Raw genomic sequence first — 20902 nt, 5'->3', positions numbered from 1 at the left:
CAAAGTCTGGAAGCACCAAAATTTCATGATTGTAAAAATGCGGCCTCTTTTGTCCTTTTAGATAGGTTTTGTAGATAGGAGATGAGCAAGACCAATTTGCTAGTTTCTCCAGGGTGCCATATAAAGAAAAATGTGCTTACTTTGCTGGTGTTACTTAATGTGCTAGACACGGAGCTGTCCAGATCCAAAGTGGTGGAATGTTCCTGAAGGCCTCTGGCTTTATTTCCCTGCATAAAGAAAAGGCAGTTTGAGTCATGATCCCTGAGGTTTCTGCAAAAACATCAGCCAGAAGCATCTTGGCTTATTTAAATAAGCTTAGGAAAAATGCTACTGAGAAATGCTGCTGCGAACATGTACATTAAGACATCAACATTTGTCTTTTTTTTTTTTTTTTTTATAACACATCAACCTCAATGCTTCGAAACACCCTATGGATTAGTCAGCTGGGAGGTTTAATAGGCAGGAAGAAGAGACAATTCCTCTATGAAGAAAAGCAAGTACAGAGGTAAGTGTGCCCAACAACTCTTTCCCAAGTCTTAAGTCATCTTAACCTGCCAGTTGTATGACACTCAAACAATATTCTCTCCATTTGGGAGCTCTCGAAGGCAGCCACCCCAACCATGGTTTTATAAATGGAATGTTTTTAATTATCTCTAAAGATGCTGCAAGATTCTCAGAAACATCTTCAAACAAAATAAAATTTAACTAAAAAAATACAGCATGTGTTTTAAATGGAGCGTGTCAGGAAATCAAAAAGAACTATAAGAAGATATTGCAAGCTCTAGAAAGGCATGCAACTTTGATTTCAAGAGTATCTATACTCACTGGGGTTGGGGGTGTAATTTCTTAAAGAACTCCCAGATTGGTGCATTTGTATGCTTTGTTATTCCTGTAGAGGTTCAGTCTGTAAACTTTTCCATAAGGGGCCAGAAAACAAATCTCTCATGCTTTGTGGGCCATATGGTGTCTGTGGCAACTACTCAACTCTGCACAAAAGCAGCCTCAGACAACAGGTAAATGAATGGATGTGGCTGTGTTTCAGTAAAGCTTTACAAAAATAGAAGGTGGGTGGTATTTGGCCTGAGGGCTATAGTTTACTGGCCCTACTACAGAGAGTTCCAGGGACAAAAAAATAACTGGATTTTTAAGTTGTACCTAGTGATGCTAGGGAACCAAACTCACACCTGAGTGTATCTAATCTGTGCCTTAATAAAAAAACTAGCCAATAAACAACAACAACAAAAGGGATATCGTATAATACAAAAGAGTAGAGAATTTTTTTTGACCCAGGCCAAGTTAAAAATGGAATTTAAAGTGCAGATAACATCGTTCTAATGCTGAGAAGACATTACAAAAGATTTCACCCTTCTATACTTTATGATGAGCACTGATGGGAATAAAAGCAAACAGAATCTCTTACAAAGTTATTTAACTTAAATCAGGAGAAATTATGTTACTCACCCGGGACAAAATACTTTCTAAAGACTCTGTCAAAGATCTTTTAGCTTTGTTTTTTAGCATATCTAGCCTAAACCGAGTGGCACTAGATGGTAATTCATTTCCAATATTCTCCGCTGCAATCTGTGATGTCTAAAAAGTAAAAAAATGAAAAGTCAAGTCACTTACAATGTCCTTCGTTTCTTCTTTTTTTTTTAAGGAATGGAAAAATCTCTAGAATGTACCATTTTTATCCCAGGCCACTATTCTATATGCGACCTAAACTGACCTGCTCTTCAGGGACATGGCTGCAAGTACAGGAAATAATTTTGCCTCAAAGAGTTGCTTTGTGTACTCTAAATGAAATAAAGAAATGTGCTTGGAAACCAATTAGTTAACAAAGCAGTTTCGAGCAGGGCTCTGCAGTCAGATCGGAAATCCATCATTCACTAACTGATCTTGTGCAAGTTACTTTCTCTGGACTGCAATTTCCTCTTCTGTAAATTGAGCCTAATCTCAAGATCTAATCCTAACACTGTATTGTGAGATTAAAACAGGTAAAGCCAGTAAAGCAGTGAGCACAGCTTCTGGTACAAAGGTAGCTATGATTAGTTTTTCAAAGTAAAGTAACAACTTACCTTTGGGGCATTTCATAGAGTTAAAACAAAATTAACTTATCAACTGAAGAATCCATACTCTCTGCCACTGCTAATCCCTTCATTCTTTTCGTTAGAGCTCCACTCTTTCCTCTCTCCCACTTGTTGTATTCATCACCCCTTTCATTCTCCTCTGCCACCAAGCTTCTCTCCTTTAACTGACCATAATGACAACTAATAGTTTTGTTTGCCAACCACTAAATAAAGTTTAATGTTACTTATTAACAGAGGCATATTTTTTTTAAAAAATCCTCTAGATAAACTGCTTCCCGTTTCTATAAATTTTTACCTGCTTCACATAACTCCGCCCCCTTCCCTCTGGCCAAGTTAACATTTTGTGGGTGTTGAGAACAGCGAGGAGCATGGGCTATGGAGCTCAATGCCCAGGTAAGATGCTTCTTTGATGCTCCCAAACAAAGTGGCCATGGGCAGGGCATTACCTGCTGCTTCTCTTAGTCCCCCACCTGCAGACTGAGGATGCATCACGAACTTTCCTCACAGAGCAGTTATGAGATTTAAATGAATTAATACACGTTAAAGCACTCAGAACACACTTAACTCTCAATAAAAGCTATCGTGATTATTAGCTATTCTATTTGCTTTCTACTTTTCATAGAACACATGAGACATAGTTCAAGTTTCCTGGAACCATTCTTTTTCCATCGGTAGAAATAACCTCTCTCCTGACTTTGATGTTTATCATATCAACTCATATTTTGTACTTTTATATATGTATGTATCCATAACACATGTATGTTGGTTTATATGTACCTGACACTTTAAATGAACATATCATCCTGTACATATCCTTCTGTAATTAGCTTTTTTCTTTCAATGTTGTTTTTAAGATTTATTCATGTTGACAAATGTTCTTTGATTCACTCAACTTAAACCAGGGTGTTGTATTTCACTATTCAATTGTAACAACTTCATATTCCTGTTGTTAAACATTGATTCCTTTTTTTGCTTTTACAAAGAAGACTGCAGTAACCTCTCTGGTACACAGCTCCTCATCACATGTGAAATTTTTCAGGAGCTTATGTTAATTTACTTTTATTATGGTAACATTGGTTAACAAAATCCATTGAGTTTCAGGTGTACAATTCAACAGGAAGGCATATATATATACATTGCATTGTGTGTTCCCCTCTCATAGATTTCTTTCTGTCATCACATATTTGACTCCTTTTACCTCGTCTACCTCCTCCCTCCACCCTCCCCACCACCCTCTGGTAACCACTGGTCTATGTCCATGTCCATGAGTCTCTGTTTTTTGTACTGTTTGTTTGTTGCTTTTAGGTCTATATTGTACATATTAGTGATATCATGTGGTTTCCAACTTTTTCTGTCTGGCTTATTTCACTTAGCATGATTATCTCAAGGTCCGCCCATGTCACAAATAGCAGTATTTCATCTCTTCTTATGGCTGAGTAATGTTCCATTGTACACATGTACCACAGCTTCTTTATCCAATCGTTTGTTGTAGGACACTCCAGTTGCTTCCATGCCACTGTGAATAATGCTGCTATGAACATCGGTGTGATATATGAAAGTTTTTTGCAAGGTAAATAATTAGAAATGTCCTTGCTGGGTCACAGGATCTGTGCATCTTCAGCTGTATCAGAAACTGTCAAATTTCTCTCCCTAAATAGTACAGTTCATATTTGCAGTATCAGCATGAGAACTTATCTTTACGTGGCATCATCAGATTTTAAAATTTCTGCCAATTTGATAGGTATAGAGGCCTCTTACTTTGACTTCCCCTAATTCCTACTGTGATTAAGCATTTTCTATTTTATTCAGTTGTTTGCTGGTCAAAGACTTTACATTTTCTTTGAAATAATAAAATCTTAATTCGCCAATGAGTGTTATACATTTTTCAAAGCATAAAAGTGAAAGAAAAGGTTCTGGTAAGAGCTGCATTAGGCTTTGTCCATTCATCGAGAGTTTTACTTCTATGATAATTAGAGCATGCCTTAAAACAATGACTTAGCTTAGAACTTCAAGAAGGTAGACTATCATTTATCTTTGTGTTTTCAGAAAGTACACTGAACATACTCTGGACACTTCATACTTGCCTGCTAAGGAATGAGTGCATTTGCAATGATCGCCAGGCAAGTCCATGGGAAACATACACTGGAAGTTAACAGATACACTCAGCAAATACTAAGTGCCTGCTAATAAACATTACACATCACAGGTAGGTGCCCTACCAGTTGCAATTGATCCTGTGCAATCATTTACCAAGAATAAGAGCCCGTCCTGACTCGTAGCAGCAAAGGGAATTGTCTACAAAGGGCCCTCATGGGGCTGCCTTGGACCCAACACCAGTTCACTCTAAAATTAATAAGCTGTGGATTTGTTTGCAAACTCGCACCAAAAGTTTTCATAAAATAGAAGCATTTAGAATTGATTCTTTTGATATATAAAGAAAGTATTAGCTAAAAGACTAGTTGTGCGTAGATCTTACACAGGCTGAAGAAAACTACACTTGTTTTCCTTTTTTAAACCATGCCATAAGAATCTCAGTACAGACTTCAGTATTTCCTCTACTCTCCACCACCATCTAATAAGATTCTTTTCTATGCCTATCATAATTCAAATATAATTTGAAAACAATTCACATTTAGGAAATAATTCATGTTTAGAAAATATCGTATTCCTTGTTTATTGTAAAATAAGCACCAAGAAGTTTCTCCTTTGAAGATGATACTGGTTCCTAGAAAAGCTTCTAATTTGGGTTCCAGAGTGAATGGTACTGCAGTCGTCATATTGCCCATCTCACAAGACATGGGTGAACTCTAAACATGAAGGTTTGGAGCCAAGTTTTGAATTCTGTTGCTACACTGAAGTTCTTAGTTCAGAACCCACCACCCTATGGTGTCACAACGTATCTACAGCAGCTTTATTCATAGTAACTAGTACCATCAAAAGGAAAATGGAGAAAAACTGTAGTATTGATACAATGGACTAAAGAGGAACAAACTATTGATATAAGTAGCAACATGGATGAATATCAAAAACATTATTCTAAGTGGAAAAAAAAAAAACAGAGCTAAAAGAGCACAAACTGTATGATTCCATTAATAAAAAGTTCTAGAACCGGCAAAACTAATCAATGGTGAAAGAAATTAAAATAGTTGTCTGGGGAAAAAAGTGGTGAGGGCTGACTGGAAAAGGGGTTATGGGGGCACCTTCTGGCATGATGGATAATGCTCTCTAACTCTGATAGGGGTTTGGGCTTCCTGAATGTACAAAGTCCTCGAAACTCAACAAATGGTACACCCAAGATTTGTGCAACTTACAAATATGTAAATTTTATCTAAAAAATTTGGTGAACAAATACTGAATTCTACTTAACGATGTTTAGGGAAAAAGAGTACTGATATCAGAAACTTCCTTTAAAAGGCATCAAAAGTAGGTGGAATCATAGATGGATAGATAAATGGAAAAGCAAATATAACAAAATGTTAAAAATGGTATAATCTGAATGGTAGGTACATGAGTGCTCAGTTTGTAACTTTCAACTTTTCTGTATGTTTGAAATTTTTCATAACAAAATGTCAGGAAAAAAAAAAAAGAGAAACTTATCCTACTGGAAAATGGAGGCAGGCAAATCAATGGGTAGTTATATAACATTAAATTTTGTTAATCTCCTAAAAAGCACGGTTAAGATAATGTCCTTAGACATCGGGCATATTGGCTCCACCAGGACCTAACAAACTGCTTGATCTGTGCTCCTCAGGTCCTTGTCTCTAACATCGCTATTCTACCACCCACCTCAAAGAAATGAAATAATTCACGTAAAGAATTAGAACCATATCTGGTACAATGGCAAACATTCAATAAGTGGCAGTTGATTTGACATTATTAATTTTTGCATTATCTCTGTGAATACAAGTAGAGGTAATATGTCCAGTGACTAAAACATGATACCCCCTAACTTTATTAAATTATAGGTCTTTGCCCAAAGTGAATCCTTGTCCACAAGATCAGAGAACACATTCAGTTTGTTTCCCATTTTATGAAAATGATTCCTCTGGCAGCTATTCAATACTATGTTAGTCTTTAAAAAACACATACGGCATCACCACTGGCTCAGAGAATAGCAGCCCTGAGCCTCTGTCTACTTTGGAGGCCAGTGGCCACAGAAGTTGTCAAAGCCATGGTTCTACCTCTCTCTAGGTCAATACATTTTCAAAGACTCCAGGAATTTTCAGTGCACCAGGAAGGTAATGGATTCCATGTGGTTAAACTATTTGGTAGAAGACACTGAGAGCAGGATTCTGTGGGTGAATCTCCAAGCTCCATCTGATCGACCTACTAAGTGGCTGTTGCTCTGAAAAGCTTGAGAGGGTGTCCAGCCTGGAAGACACCCAACTACAGCTGGGGGTCAAGGCAACTTCTTTATAGGCACAGACATGAGTCTCCTGGGTGACAGAATGTTTAGGAACCTTGAGAGAAACTGCTGCCCAGATGTCAATTCTGTGTGGTGAGGCTAGGTCTTTTACATTAAATTCTTTGATGTTTTCAAATGAAAAAAAAAAAAACAACAACAACATTAAATATGTTTCTCCACTGGGTTAATCTATGCCCAAATCATAAAGATACAACCCTGTTCCATAAAAATGAGTTGGCGCTTGGGTCAAAACTTTCCATCCACCATAAATGTTTCATTCCCCTCTAGCAGTTACAAATTATTTCAAAATTATCAATTTCCTGTTGGAACAAGTTAGGGGGAAAAAATCAGAACAGGGAAAAACTATATGTGGCAAAAAAAGTGGGGCGAAGTATGGAAATAAGAAAAGAAATAGGTTGGAAAGTGAACTAAAGAATTAACTGAAAGCAGGCAGGGTGGCCCATCCAAAAGTGAACAGGAGGAGTACAAAACTCCTACGTTATTGGCAGGGTACAGGCTAGGAAGGCAGGAATGTCAACACGCAAAGGCCAAAGACCAAAAGCACAGAGAGTGTACTGGCATTAGCATCACTGCTAAGGGACCCTACAGTTAGCTAATGAGATTAAAAAGATTGTTGGACACAGTTCGTGAGCTCTAAGAGTTCAGGAATGGCACATGATTGCCAAAGCCGGCTGGAAGGGAGAAATCAAATGGGGAGAGTTGCTATGTGTGCATCCAAGTAAAACTGTACCATGGTTAGGTTACCAGTAAAGCAGAGAGAGGCTCTTTACAGGACGAGGCACACAACTGAGCATTAAAGTGCCTTTAGAAGAAGCATTGAGTGTTTGAAAAAAAATACAATATACTTTTGGAAAATTAAGGAGTTTTTGAACATCCCTCACTGATTTTTGAGCATTAAGTAACTCAAATATAAAGTATACGTTTTGAGGCCATAATGGTTATTATGAATTGACTTAACACAGAGTCTGAAAGACAAAGGAAAACAGTACATGGCACCATGTATATTGAATCCCAAACTGGAAGCTCCTTGAAGGCAGAGACCTGATGGTGGCCACCCCTCAAGCAGAAAAGCTAGACAAAGCGTCAGTTTGGTGGGGAATGGCAGGCAGCTCCTGCACCTCCATTACGCGAAATGGGATTAATGGAAGTTCTGTATCTGAATAGCACAAAACCCAGGCTCTCTAACATTGTAGCTGATGAGTCAGTAGAGCTATCTTATCTTCGCAAAGCATTTATATTACAAAGAACTTACGGGTACTTTTAAGTAATTCTGCTAAGGAAAAAGGGAAGGTGACAGACTGGCTCCCCACAGTCAAGTGGCCCTCGTGGAGGTGTCCACTCTTACACTCCATTCCTGTCGCTCGCTCGAGGCCAGTACTCTTGTCACAACAACCGCTCCACCCCCGCCATGATGCCGACAGAAATTTCTCACCTTCTCTAAGCACAATCTAAGTATTCCCAAATTTCCCCTAAATGGGTAACAAAATAAAATACAAGGACAAAAACACATTTCAGAGCATCATAAAATCCTCGAGATTGTTCTACAGTATCCTGGTAAAATTATAAGAAGACAGAAAAATGCCATACCTGCTTTATCTCCCCAATATGGATGTGCACTTTTTGTTTCTCTTCATATAAACATCTCAGGAAAGAAATAACCAATTCATTCTCTCGCTGTTCATTTCTTGGTCTCAATTTCTTTAAAAAAATAAAAGAGAATATATTATGGTTATTTTTGTCAACAGAACTGCTAAACCATCCCTTTTGAAATGCTAACAGAGGCCATTCATCCATTAACTTGTGCTTTTACCCTTCTCCTCACTAGGGAGCACCAATGATCCCAAAAAGTGGACATAATTTTTTAAAAGAAACACAATGGAGCCAGTGGGCCAGATTTAGCTTTTGACTCCTGATGTCCTTATACCTAAAATAAATATTTCACATCAGATAGTGACATATTCAAAATATTTAATAAATAAATAGTCTTGAAAACAGGAGAAAACAACAAAATCTGTGTAAACACCCAGAGGTCAAGAGCCATAATGGCTAAACTCTTACGGTTAGTGAAATGGAAAGGAAAATAGGACCTGCACCCAGGGTCGTGGCTCCACACATCAAGTGTGTTTGTATATCCAGACAATGGAATATTATTCAGCACTAAAAAGAAAAGAGTCATCGAGCCATGAAAAGACCTGGAGAAATCTCAGATGGGTATCATTAAGTGAAAGAGGCCAATGTGAAAAGGCTGTATACTACATGATTCCAACTACATGACACTGTGAAAAAGGCAAAACCAGAGACAGTGAAAAGACCAATGGCTGCCTGGGGTTTGGGGGAGGGGAGATGAATAAGCAGAGCACAGAGGATTTTTAAGGCAGTGAAACAATTCTAGATGATACCACAATGTTGGATACTTGCCATTATACATTTATCGAAACATATAGAATAGAATGTACACCTCCCCGAGTGACCCCTAATGTAAACTACTGACATTAGTTAATAATAATGTACCTCTATTAGCTCATCAGTGCTAACAAATATAACATACTTGGGCAAGATGTTAATAGGGGAAACTGGCTGGGGGTGGGAAGGGCAAGGGTAAGAGTTTAGATGGAAACTCTCTGTACTTTCCATCTGATTTTTCTGTTAAACAAAACCCATATAAAAAAAATAGTCTATTTTATAAAAAAGAGCCCAGGAAAGCAGAGCAGAAAGGAATTGTGAGGAGCCTCTGAGCAGGCAAAGGCACCAGAGGGCTGGCCTTTCCTTTCTTCTCCTATACCTTTAATTCAACCTTTGGGCCATTTCACAAGAAAATGTGTATTTTTCTTGGAGAAATTCTTCATGATAGCTTATTTCAAAAAATGAAAACAGGCGAAGAACACAGTAATAAAAGGAGCATTATTAATATATTTTCTTCAAAACATACATCAAAGAAACTTTGAATGGGCAGAAAACAAGACTACAGTTGAGCAAAATGTACTACCACAGTTGTCACCCATTAAAAACCAAAGCCGAGAACCAGAGACTGTCACAGAGCTCGTTAAACATCACGGAAGAAAGTCACTAAAGCAGAGAAATACATTTTCGTGGTATCATACAAGGTCAAGTAATAAGTCCTTCCTTAAAATATCTGAACATGATTAGGGGCCACCATTCTATTGAGTTAAAATGATTAGCAAGGTGTCACGTCCTCACTACCTCCCATGTGACTTCACCGTCCTCTGCAGTGGCAAATCATTATTTCCCAAAGGGGATTTAATTTGATAAAATTCAAACAGTCAGCGAGACAAGTCTGAGGAGCATAACGGGGAATCAAGTTGGATAACATCACTTGACAGTCAAAAATTAACTTTTGTGTTCAATATTAACCTATGGTGTCAGAAGACGGGACGGTGGTTACCTGCGGCGGAACCGAGGGGGATTCTGAGGGACCGGAAGGGCCTCTATTTCTTAATCTTGGTGCCTGCTGCACAGTTGTGTTCACCTAGTAAAAATTTATTGAACTATATACATCACTGATTTGTGTGCTTTTCTAGAGTTATGTTATGCTTCGATTTTTAAAAAGTACAATACAAAACAAGTAACTGTTAAATGACAAAGCCAATTTTGTTACAAGTATCTTAACCTCACTTCTCAGTGGCCTGTAAATTGGTTGTAAAAGTAATGCAAAAACAAATTTCCGATGCTGGTTAATGAACACCAGAATGCTGAGAAAGTCTACGGTCTCTAGAGGAAACAAAATGGCAATGCTCACCTTGAAACTGTATTCTGACATCTTTTTTAAAAATTATAATCAAATCTTGTAAGAAATAATTTTAAAACCATGGCCAGTCCAAGTTGATATATATTCTTTACAAAGTAAAAAATAACTCCTCTGACCATTAATCTTTAACTTGTGAAAAGTCATGTTATTTAATCCATTACTGACTCCTAATGAGTATAAATCTATTTGATTTATCTACTCAATATGAAGTCATTCCTTGAAATATCCTCATCCAGATGAAGAGAATTAGATTTTGAGACATTTTCTTCACTAGCCCTACCTCGGCTTAAAAGCAATTGGTCACCCAGGAGGGGACCGATTCGGACTTGGCGCCCTCAGCCAGTAGCAGAGCAGAATTAGAAGACAGCGAGACCCCCAGTAGTCATCTTCACATATGTCCGGTTAGATATGTTTGAAAATTTCACATTTCAAATAGATCGTGAACAAAAATGTGGCTTTACAGTGTCACCCATCATGGGTCTCCTCTTATAAAGAGAAGGGTTAATGGGCCACAAGGCCGCCTGGCACCTAGCTCTCCTCTCAGAGCTCAAAGTTGGCTTGTTCACAGCAGTGATAATCTCCAGCATCATCTGCATGGTAATTACTGATTTATTATTCTTTAGGGTTCTGTTTGGGTTGCACTTTATTTTACATTAAGCATTTATTTACAAAACACTAATTATATATGTTTTAATAACAATTTAAGTAATCATGCACCATTAATTTCAATAGTAATTACATTTTTCTCATGAAAATGTGTCCTTGGAGAGTTCTTCAGAAACAAACTACCCTCCAGGAAAGACCGTGCAAAGGAAAATATTAACCCTCCTATTTACAAGAAGACTCATGATACAGCAAAGCCACCTTTTTCTTTTATGATTTTTTTGAATCGTATGAGTTTCAAACACATTAGCAGGCACAAATGACTTGGTTTAATAAAATGTTTTATAAAAACCACAAATGGTCAATGAGGAAATAATTCAACAAGACTATCAATAAGCCATCAGAAGAAGAGATCATTCAAGGAAGATCTGTGCTTACAATGATGGAGGACAAAGTATGAGCTGTCTTTTCAAACCCAGTGACTTCCCTGTGGTCTTCAAACCAAACGAAAATTTATAGAGCCTTCTAGAATGACACAGAGGGGCTGGGCCCCAAGATTTTAACTGAATGCATTTTTAAAAAGTAAAATGGTGTCACTGCTTTTCTCTAAAGTCTCTTTGCCATAACGTACTGGGTATCTAAAAACGCTCTCAGGTAAAAGAGAATCTCAGAATTACTTCTCAGAAACTTCTCATTGCTGCAGAAAAATATTTTGTGTATTCCCTATCCTGATTCATTGCACTGTTTTTGGGAAAGCTACACAGTGCTGTCTATATAAAATAGAAAACTCATATTAGGGGAGGAATATGCCTTTTCTACGCTTGCTAGAAAGATGTTCCCCAAAGTGACTTGACAGCACTGGACAGCAAGTGGGCTGGCATCAGACGAAAAAAGGCCTGGTTTTCACTGCAATGTATTAACAGTCACAAGCGAACTGTCCGTCATTTATCTGTTTATGAATTCTAAGTACCAAGCCCATTAAATTTGTTTCAGGGTACTGTGTACTTAGAACTCTAAACATCCTTTAAGAAAAAACAAAGTGGTGTGTGTCTCAAGTTGAGTCAGAAGAAAACAAGAAATTTAAAGGCAATTAAAAATCATGAAAATTACATTCTCAGCTATTTATGAAATTTAAAAAATCTTCCTACGTTTTCCTTCCGTAAACACATGCCAACCCTACTGTGGAAGGAGAACAGGGATTAAGAGAACTCCAACATGTGATTAAAAGAAAGACAATCCTTCGATTTTCCACACTAACAGCAAAGAGATCACAGGCCCTAAGTATACAGGTTCTCCCCAGCATGGAGGGAGAGCCGCGAGCTGCTCGTATTGCTTAATGACTCCTCTATTTGCAAGACCCCTGCCGCTTTCCTCCTCTCCCCCGAAAAAGAGATATTTATTCTTTGTTCTGATGTACTCTCCTCCCTAGAAAAGTGCCAGGGAACCCTAGAAAATGCTCCTGGGCTACAGCAGACATAAAATTTTTGATGAGCTCATTAAAGATTCATAATGAACAGACTACAGGCATGCCGGCACACGCAGTACGGTCTCCCCGAGAGACGCTGCATCTAAATGCAAGGGTAAGAGCGAGCTTCCAGGTTTCATGCAGAAAGCCCAGAGCTTGGTTCTTGTTTTGCGTTTTGTGTTTATGTTTAGGTTTACTATATTAATTATATATACAGCTCTAAGCAGATATCGTCGACATTTATTTTCAAAACAAAAAAATAAAAGGAGGAACAATTAATATGCAATTTAAGGTATAAAACATGGTCTTCTTTGAGTCCCACACTTAAGGCTGAGATCCGGAACGGGAAGGGGCTGGCAGAGGTTCCCACGGAGCAGACGAGTGCTCAGGGACCAGAAGTCCGGTATTCTGTCCCAGGCTGAGGCTCTTTCCACTTTATAATTTCCTTCTTCTCATTCTAAAATGTTGTTAAAGGAGAGCTTCTCCGGTTTTGTTGTTTTCACATGAAAACCAAGACCTGATGTGACTCTGCAGTTCTGACCCCGCCCCTCCACAGGGCTATAAAAGCTTAAACTAGAAGCACCCGGGGCCACTTTCACGGGGCTCTGACGGCTCTGGTTTGCTCTTTTTTTTTTTTTATAAATAACATTTCACAGGTAAGCTGCTGCTTTTTCTTTCCATATGGAAATTAAAACCTAGTACTGTACCTGGACCTCCTCAAAAATCATTGCTTGCTCCTGATTAGTTAATGTTGTCAGGTGCTTCTGGAGTTCTAGTTTGGTTTTGGAAGGATTCATTCCTATTAAGAGAACAAAGAGATGAAAACAGATAAAAGTTTTGAGGCAGAGTGAACACTTCCCTACTCACTCCCTTTACATTCTTACCCACCCACTTCAGTCTTTCGAAGTTTTATAGAAATTTTAATCAATAATGATGTTGATGATGATGACAACAAATATGACTCAGTTACACCCTCAGGTGCCAGGCAGTGTCTTAAACATTGAGCCTGCATCACTTCGTTTAATGTTCAGAACAATCTGATGAGGAGGATTCAATCACCCTCATTTTACAGTTAAGGAAACTGAGACCCAGAGAGCTTAAATAATTTCCAAAGACCACCACCGTGGACTCTTACCTCAGGTCTGTGTGGTTCCAAATTACTTTTCACCACCACTCCATGTTAAAATACCTCACATGCTCAGAACGCTGTCCTCAGAATATGATAAATTCTTGTGAGTATTTACACATAAACTTGATAACTTTTCTTAAGGAGAACAACCACTATCCCACCTGAAAACGGACCAACATTTTTCTCTTGCATGTTACACTCCTTCACAGAAAACTGAACCACGTGGCTAACAACTTGCCTTTTACCACCACTGTTTATTAATAGTTTTAAGACCATTTAGTTACCATTACAGAGGATTTTGAGAAAAAGATGTAAAAATAGTCATAATTTTGGTGCTCATTAGTATCTGATATTTCAGAAAGTCCCTTCTCCACAGAAATACGGCTCAGACCTTGTTTTGTCTTTTCTTGGTGCCGGAGAAAAATGTTACACATGATGAGATTCAGAATGAAAGGATTTACTGACCTAAACTACCCTGAAAAAAACGGCTGCAGATTACAGACATATTTTGTTTTACTGCACTTTGCTTTATTGTACTTTGTACATATTGCGTTTTTTACAAATTGAAGGTTTGTGGCAACCACTAGCAAAAAGATTACAACTCGCTGAAGGCTCAGATGATGGATAGCATTTCTTAGCATTTAAGCATTTTTTAATTAAGATACGTACCTTGGGGGTTTTTTTAGACATAATGCTATTATATAATATAGCATAACTTTTATATGCACTGGGAAACAAAAAAAAATTTGTGTGACTCGTTCTACTGTGATACTGGCTTTATTGTGGTAATCTGAAACCCAACTGCAACATCTCCGAGGTACGTCTGTACTTTTATTCCAAGGACAGCCCTCTCCTTATCCACTTGTCACTCCCTTCTCCTCCTCCCGAGAGTGAGACCCTGGGCAGAGGCTTGGCCTTGTTCTCCAGAAGCTGCAGAACAGTGTGGCTGCATCTATACAACTAAAGATGGTCAGGAAAGGACACTTCTCGAATTTGGAACAGGGACCTGGAAATCACACCTTTGTTTTACAGATGAGTTTGCTGAGGTCTAGAGAAACCAGGTAACTTGTCCAAGATCAGGAGCCAACAACCGGCAGCCAAGCCTGCCTCAGAGCTCCGCCACCACCGACTGCAGCTGAGGCACAGCCCCCGTCTCCTAGCAGGTGAGGCTGCTGCCCCGATTCAAACTGCTGCAGCCATCTCAGCATCCCGGAAGTCCTTCTTCCCTACCACACTGTTTTTGTTTTTGATTTTTGGGGTTTTTTATTTTTTTTTTGTTTTTTTTTGTTTTTTTGTTTTTTTTTTGCTAAGCAAACCCTAAGAGGCTACTACAAAAATAAAATAAAGGCCAATATTTCTTAAGTGACTGCTGAGCCACTTCACTCAACACAATATGCATAATCTCATTTAATTCTAAAAATAATCCTAGAAGTGGGCTCTATTTTTAGTAACCCCAACATATAGATGAAGAAACTAAGGCATGGTGAAGTGAAGTATTTTATTTTGTCCAGGGTCATCAGCCAAGTAAGAGAGAGAGTCAGAATTTGAAACATATCTGGTTCAGAGATTAGTCTTTAACACTCCCTTTATCCAGAGAGTCACATGGGGATTCAATACCAAAGTGAATTCACAGGTGGATAAGAGAGCAGAAAGGATAAATGGGTTTTGTCAGAGCGCACAGTTCAGGAGCTCTTCCAGCAAGCTGCTAGGTCACAGAAGCCAGGAGACAGATGATTTGACTAGACTAACTACTCACATGTTAAATCAAAATAGTATTTAAATTTACAGTAAAAGAAGCCTTCAGTAATCCTCCCAATGTCTCTGACACAGCGTAAGCATCCTATTTTGGGCGTACTATATTGTCTGATGAGACATTCATTCACATGTGGAGAGAAACCCCAAGCTCTATGAAGAATTCAATTAATTATATGCTTCTAACAATCTTAGGTGAAATCAAGTAATACAGACTATTCTTCATATCTAGCAGGTATGAAGAGATCCTGTCTTCAACAGATCTATTCATTAGGTAAAAGGGAGGCAAAGAACAACACAGAAAAAGGTACCCAGAGTCAAGGGCATTCTGGAACTACAATCCCTCCAGGCGAGTTGTTAATGAGGCTGCCTTGGGAGCTCTGATGGATGGCTTGGCTTTGCCAGAGGCAAATTCACTTAGGGAGCAAAGGAAAACCTCAGTTCAACTGCTTTTTTTCTTTTTAGTGAAAGTATAACTCATTCTAGTAATTCTGAAAATGCTCCTCTAATCTTTAAGCGAAATACTATGTAACTACTACCAGCAGTGGTACGCAGTTCAAACACAGACCTGAGCATGGCTGTACCTCTCACATGTTATACGTGCACATTAGAGTATCCAGTGTAATTAATATGTACAGTGCATTTATTCAAATTCATACATTCCAGGGCATAGCATCACTATATCCATTAACATAACACAATCTATAAGTCTTTCTTTTTGCGGCCACAGTTTACAGAGTTCTCGGCCAGACAACAAGTTCCCATAACGTGCAATGAGCTTTAATAAACCACTTCATTCTACTTATTAGAATTCTGTATAGCAAAAAGCAGGGGCCTCAAACTGTTCATAAAGTAACCAGCATTTCCCCTCCTAAGAATGCCTCTAATAATGCACCAACTGTACTTTAAAAATGCTTCTCATCATGTAGGCAAAACATACCCTCACCAGCCATCTGATCATGCTGTTTAATGGATGTTTTTACATTACCACAGCTTTCTGCTTTGCTTGGATTTTATCAGGTAAAAAGATGAATTAAATGATAATTCCAAAACAAAAGCTATAAAATCTCTACCCTGATTAAACTTTTCAGCTATAACTTTCTGAAAGCCAGATCAAACAAAGATTTATCAAGTGGAACTTTGAAACGCTTCCAGTTCCTACAGATCACGGTCTGCTTTATTTTAAAAGCTAAAGTCAGTGCTGGCTTCTTAATAAGCTTTTAAGGGACATTGCCGTCATCCTTTATTTTCTCTTGACGACCATTTAGGAAAGGGTTAGTGAGCCTCTCAGATGGTTTCTCTAGTAGAAGCACAACTTTTCTTGTTCCCAGATATATTTTGTATAATATCAGCAAATAGTAGCAACTAGGAAAACTCAGTAAAACACAGCTGAAATTTAATTCATTTTAAAGAGAGCTATAATGCCAGAAACTAAGACTTCAAGAACCTTAAGATGAAAATTGTCAATTTATTTCATTTAAAAAGAGAAATCAGATATCACACACACCCATGAGAATGGTTATCATAAAAACAAACAAACAATAAAAAACAGAACGCAACAAGTGTTGGTGGGGACATGGAGATACTGCCAAGAGGAATATAAAATGGTGCAGTCACTATGGAGAATAGTATGGCAGCTTCTCAAAAAATTAAACACAGAATTACCATATGATCTCAGCAACTCCAGTTCTGGGTATCTTCCCAAAAAAATACAAAGCAGGTACCTTAACAGGTATTTGTTCAGCGCCATTCACAGCCTCGTCATTCACAATGGCCAAAAGGGGGAAACAACCCAAATGCCCACCAACGGATGAATGGAAAAACAAAACGTGGTATATACACACAAAGGAATAGTATTCATCCTTAAAAAGAAATCAAATTCTGACACATGCTACACTGTGAATGAACCTAGGAGACATTACGCTAAATAAATAAGCCAGACACAAAAGGACAAATACTGTATGATTCTACCTATATGAAATACCTAGAGCAGTCACATTCATAGAGACAGAAAGAATGGTATTGCCAGGGGCTGGAGAGAGGGGGAAATTGGGAGTTGATGCTTAATAAGTTTCAGTTTGAAAAGATGAAAAAGTACTGGAGATGGACGGTGGTGACAGCTGCACAGCAATGTGCATGCACTTAATGTCACTGAACTGTACACTTAAAAAAGGTTTAAATGATAAATTTTATGTTATGTACATTTTTACCACCATTATAAAAAAAAAAAGAAATCAGATTTAAATAGTAATGTAATTTTCCTTTACACAAATAGAGTTTATAAAGGGACATGGGAAACAATTGAATCTTCTTTTTTTTTTTAACAATAACATGGGATGCTTAAATCTGTGATTCCCCACAAAAACCATGTGCCAAAAAAAAGTTTTAGAAATCCTCCCATAAATGGAACAAAATGCAAAATGAAGAAGAGAGAGGAAGGAACCCTTCGACTTCTCGGTTTCCTCTGAGGAGCAACACCACCACCACTTCACCCTCGCCTTGGTTCGGCCTTTGCCCCTGGGCCTCTTCTGCTGTCCCAGGGACAGAGAGCTTCTCTCTTCCTGCCCGAGGCAGGTTCCCCAGCCCTGTTCAGGAGGGATGTCCTCCATTCCAGTCTGACCCGTGTGGTCCCTCAGGCTCTGAATTTGTTCAAACCCCTCCAATTGTAAAAAGCAAAGTCAGCTGGGTTTTCCTGCAGGATGGCCTTCTCCTGGGAGGACAGCTTGGGCGGCAGGTAATGGCTGGGGCTTTCCTACCTGGGGCTCACTCCTGAACTAGCCTATTCCTAGTTTACACTAGTTTACGCTTAGCTGTCACTAATCTTCAACTTACTTATCCCGACGATGTACAAAATAAATAGTGCCTTTCCCTCTCACAATGTGGTGAGGATTAAATGGATCAGAATACATGTGAGAAAAGAACACTCAGCATGGTGCCTGCTACATTTGAAGTACTCAATAAATAATGCTGCAAATCATAACATTATATTTCTCCTTAAGTCAAATTTCCAGAAACTGTAGTCCATACTCAGTCACCACTTCTTTTAGTCTTTCCCACTTGGTCCTCAACTGCAACCTGTCTTCTGCCCCCTCCACTCCATTAAAACTGCTCATGAAAACTGAGACACTTAGTGGAAGGAAGTTCTTTAGTTCTCATCTTACTAGATCCCTCTACAGCGGCCAATGTGACTAACCACTCACACCACCCTGATTAACAACACGAATGGCTTTGTAACCTTTTCCTCCAACTCCTCCGCTACCCTCATAGCCCCTTGGAGGGGAGATAGTAGAAGAGGATATGGGATTTCATCTTCAAATCCCGAGCACCTAGCACAAACCTGGCACATGAAAGACACAGACTGCATGTTGGAAGTTCACCTACAATCTCAGCAACTATGATGCAAGGCTCTGTTAGGCAGAACCTTTCAACAGATCATCTAGTTTTCCTGGGACCTTTAACTCCCGCTACGTTAAAGCTCAAGAGGGGCCCCTACTCACCCTCTATCCGTTCGCAGAGCTTGTGCAGGCCCTGCAGGGGGCAGCCATCACACAGCTGGGCTGGCGCTTTAGTCTGCTGCACTGCAGCCACCGTGAAAGCCTGTTTCAGGGTCATCATAATCTCATCAACCTGATCAAAGAGAAGAGAGAGTGTAGCTAGCAGAAAGTCAATTTAAAGCGAGCTGGGTTGAAATTTCAGAACTCAGTGGAAAGACTTAGTATTTTAAGAGTTTTCTGGACTATTAGTCACAGGTTGACGAATAATAATCATAATATCTGCTAGGATTACAGTCTGTGAAATACTACCTAGATGCTCAGGGTTCTGAAAGGAGATAAGGTAAAAACCAAAACCACAAATTAAATACTGAGTGAAAAAGCTAACTCCTCTGACTGAAAGTCCAAAATGACATTTTAAAATTGCTAAAAGTGAGGGTGAAAGTGAGCAGGTTCTTCGAAAATAATGAAAATTGAAAATGCATACCCAAATTAGTCTCAGATGCCTCCCAACTAGTTATTCAATAGTCACAAATGAATAATGAAAGCCAAATAATGATATGTCGATGAGGCTATGAGATTTTGCTAAGGAAAGAAAAATTAGTGAGGTTGGAATTTCCTGTAGATGAGGTTTCAAGGTAAGAACTGTTCGTTCTGGCTTACCAGAGCTTCATTTGTGCACTGGAACACGTAACACACGAAATGAAAGCCTCCACCTCCTGATGATTCTCGGCAGATAAACCCAAAATGGTCCACGTGTCTAATACCCTGTTGAAGGCAGGGAAAGAGGTAGGGACAGTTGAATTGTATCCAAAAGAGGCACCACTGCCAGAGAGGCAACTGAAGAGTTACACAGCACCCTTTGGAAGAGCACTACAAACTTACTATTTTTTCTGGATATTTTAATATCTAAAAATACCTTCCAAAAGATGATTAACATTGTTCCTCTAAAATGTTACTCTGATTATCCCCATATTAAGAAAAGATCTGAAGACCAAAGTTTTTAATGCTCATGTTAGTACTAAAAGGAAGTGGGGAAAAAAGCTAACACAGAAAAAATGAGAACTTTTCTTAGGTATTAAAAAACAAACTACTTAGAAAATCAAAAGCAGACCAGAGATTTAATGAAGAAACACAACTGTACACAAATACACACACTCAATGCATGTACACATGGCAAACACACGCACACAGACACAAAGGTTATAAGTAAAGATTTAAAACATATGTGAACTTCTAAAGTAACAAACAGGTAAATATTGAAGTAAACTGGTATGAAGACTGAATCAAAAATTATACTCATATAGAGAAGCTTAGAAACATAAGCTATTAAGGCCAGGGCTCCAACATAGTTTCCTAAGAGCTCTTTTTAATCAATGTTAATATCTAAACTTGTTTTGAAAGTATCAGCAAAGAGGCACTTTAATACAGATAAGACATTGTCTATAAATATTAATGTGTCAGTATCTCCTGAGAGTATCAACATGCAAAGATATGAGTGCTGATAGCTTGAAGTTCGGGTGATCATAAAACTATCACGTGAAAAAGCAAACATTTAACATTAACATTCTAATAGAAATAACAGCCATTCATGATAAAAATTCTGTGGATAATCTCACTTTCAGATTGAACAGTTTCCAATAAATGGGCAATCACTGACATAATCTGGCATGTCAACTGATGTTCTCCAACAGCATATTAAGTATACGCTAGAGGTTACTTACTTCTCAGGGGAATATGATTTGGAAAAACTTTTCCTTTGTAAATGGTTCCCTAGTCAATCTATTAAGAATCATTATTTTCACATTTTGAAAAAAACATTCCCTTTTGAATCCTAAAGTAGATCATATTATAAAACAATGAGATTTTCATCATCTTATGAATTATGAGAAAACGGAAGTGAGGAAATGAGAAGAGTTTAAAAAAATAACAATAACTTTGTGATCTCATATTTGTTAGGAAGATCCTGAGTAACACTGGCACAGTTGCATTATAACTGACAGATTCTCCAAAATCTTTCTATGAAACACACCCAGGAGATTATCAAGAAAGAACTCAAGTAAGAGAATATTCTGCGTAAAACATCCTCTATCTATTGTATGTTAAGGAAGAAGAAAAAATGATGATTAGTACCCAAACCAAGTTATAAATTTTTGTACAGGAGAAATAACTATTCAAAATAT

At 38.3% G+C, this 20902-nt stretch overlaps 1 protein-coding gene across 1 annotated transcript in view; it reads right to left on the bottom strand.

Moving 5' to 3' along the window:
• Nucleotides 1–20902, bottom strand: part of TBC1D1 (TBC1 domain family member 1) — a 206518-nt gene that overhangs the window by 87326 nt on the left and 98290 nt on the right. Inside the window, exons 4-9 of the mRNA XM_023533966.1 lie at nt 19383–19487; nt 18726–18855; nt 13055–13146; nt 8101–8211; nt 1462–1590; nt 141–227 (exon numbers count right to left, since the gene is read on the bottom strand). Coding sequence (XP_023389734.1) covers nt 141–227; nt 1462–1590; nt 8101–8211; nt 13055–13146; nt 18726–18855; nt 19383–19487 — 654 coding nt within the window. The remainder of the gene's footprint in view (nt 1–140; nt 228–1461; nt 1591–8100; nt 8212–13054; nt 13147–18725; nt 18856–19382; nt 19488–20902) is intronic.

This window comes from Pteropus vampyrus, unplaced genomic scaffold (assembly GCF_000151845.1).
Source record: "Pteropus vampyrus isolate Shadow unplaced genomic scaffold, Pvam_2.0 Scaffold5, whole genome shotgun sequence".
Lineage (NCBI taxonomy): Eukaryota > Metazoa > Chordata > Mammalia > Chiroptera > Pteropodidae > Pteropus > Pteropus vampyrus.
This window is presented reverse-complemented; position numbering and strand designations above follow the sequence as displayed.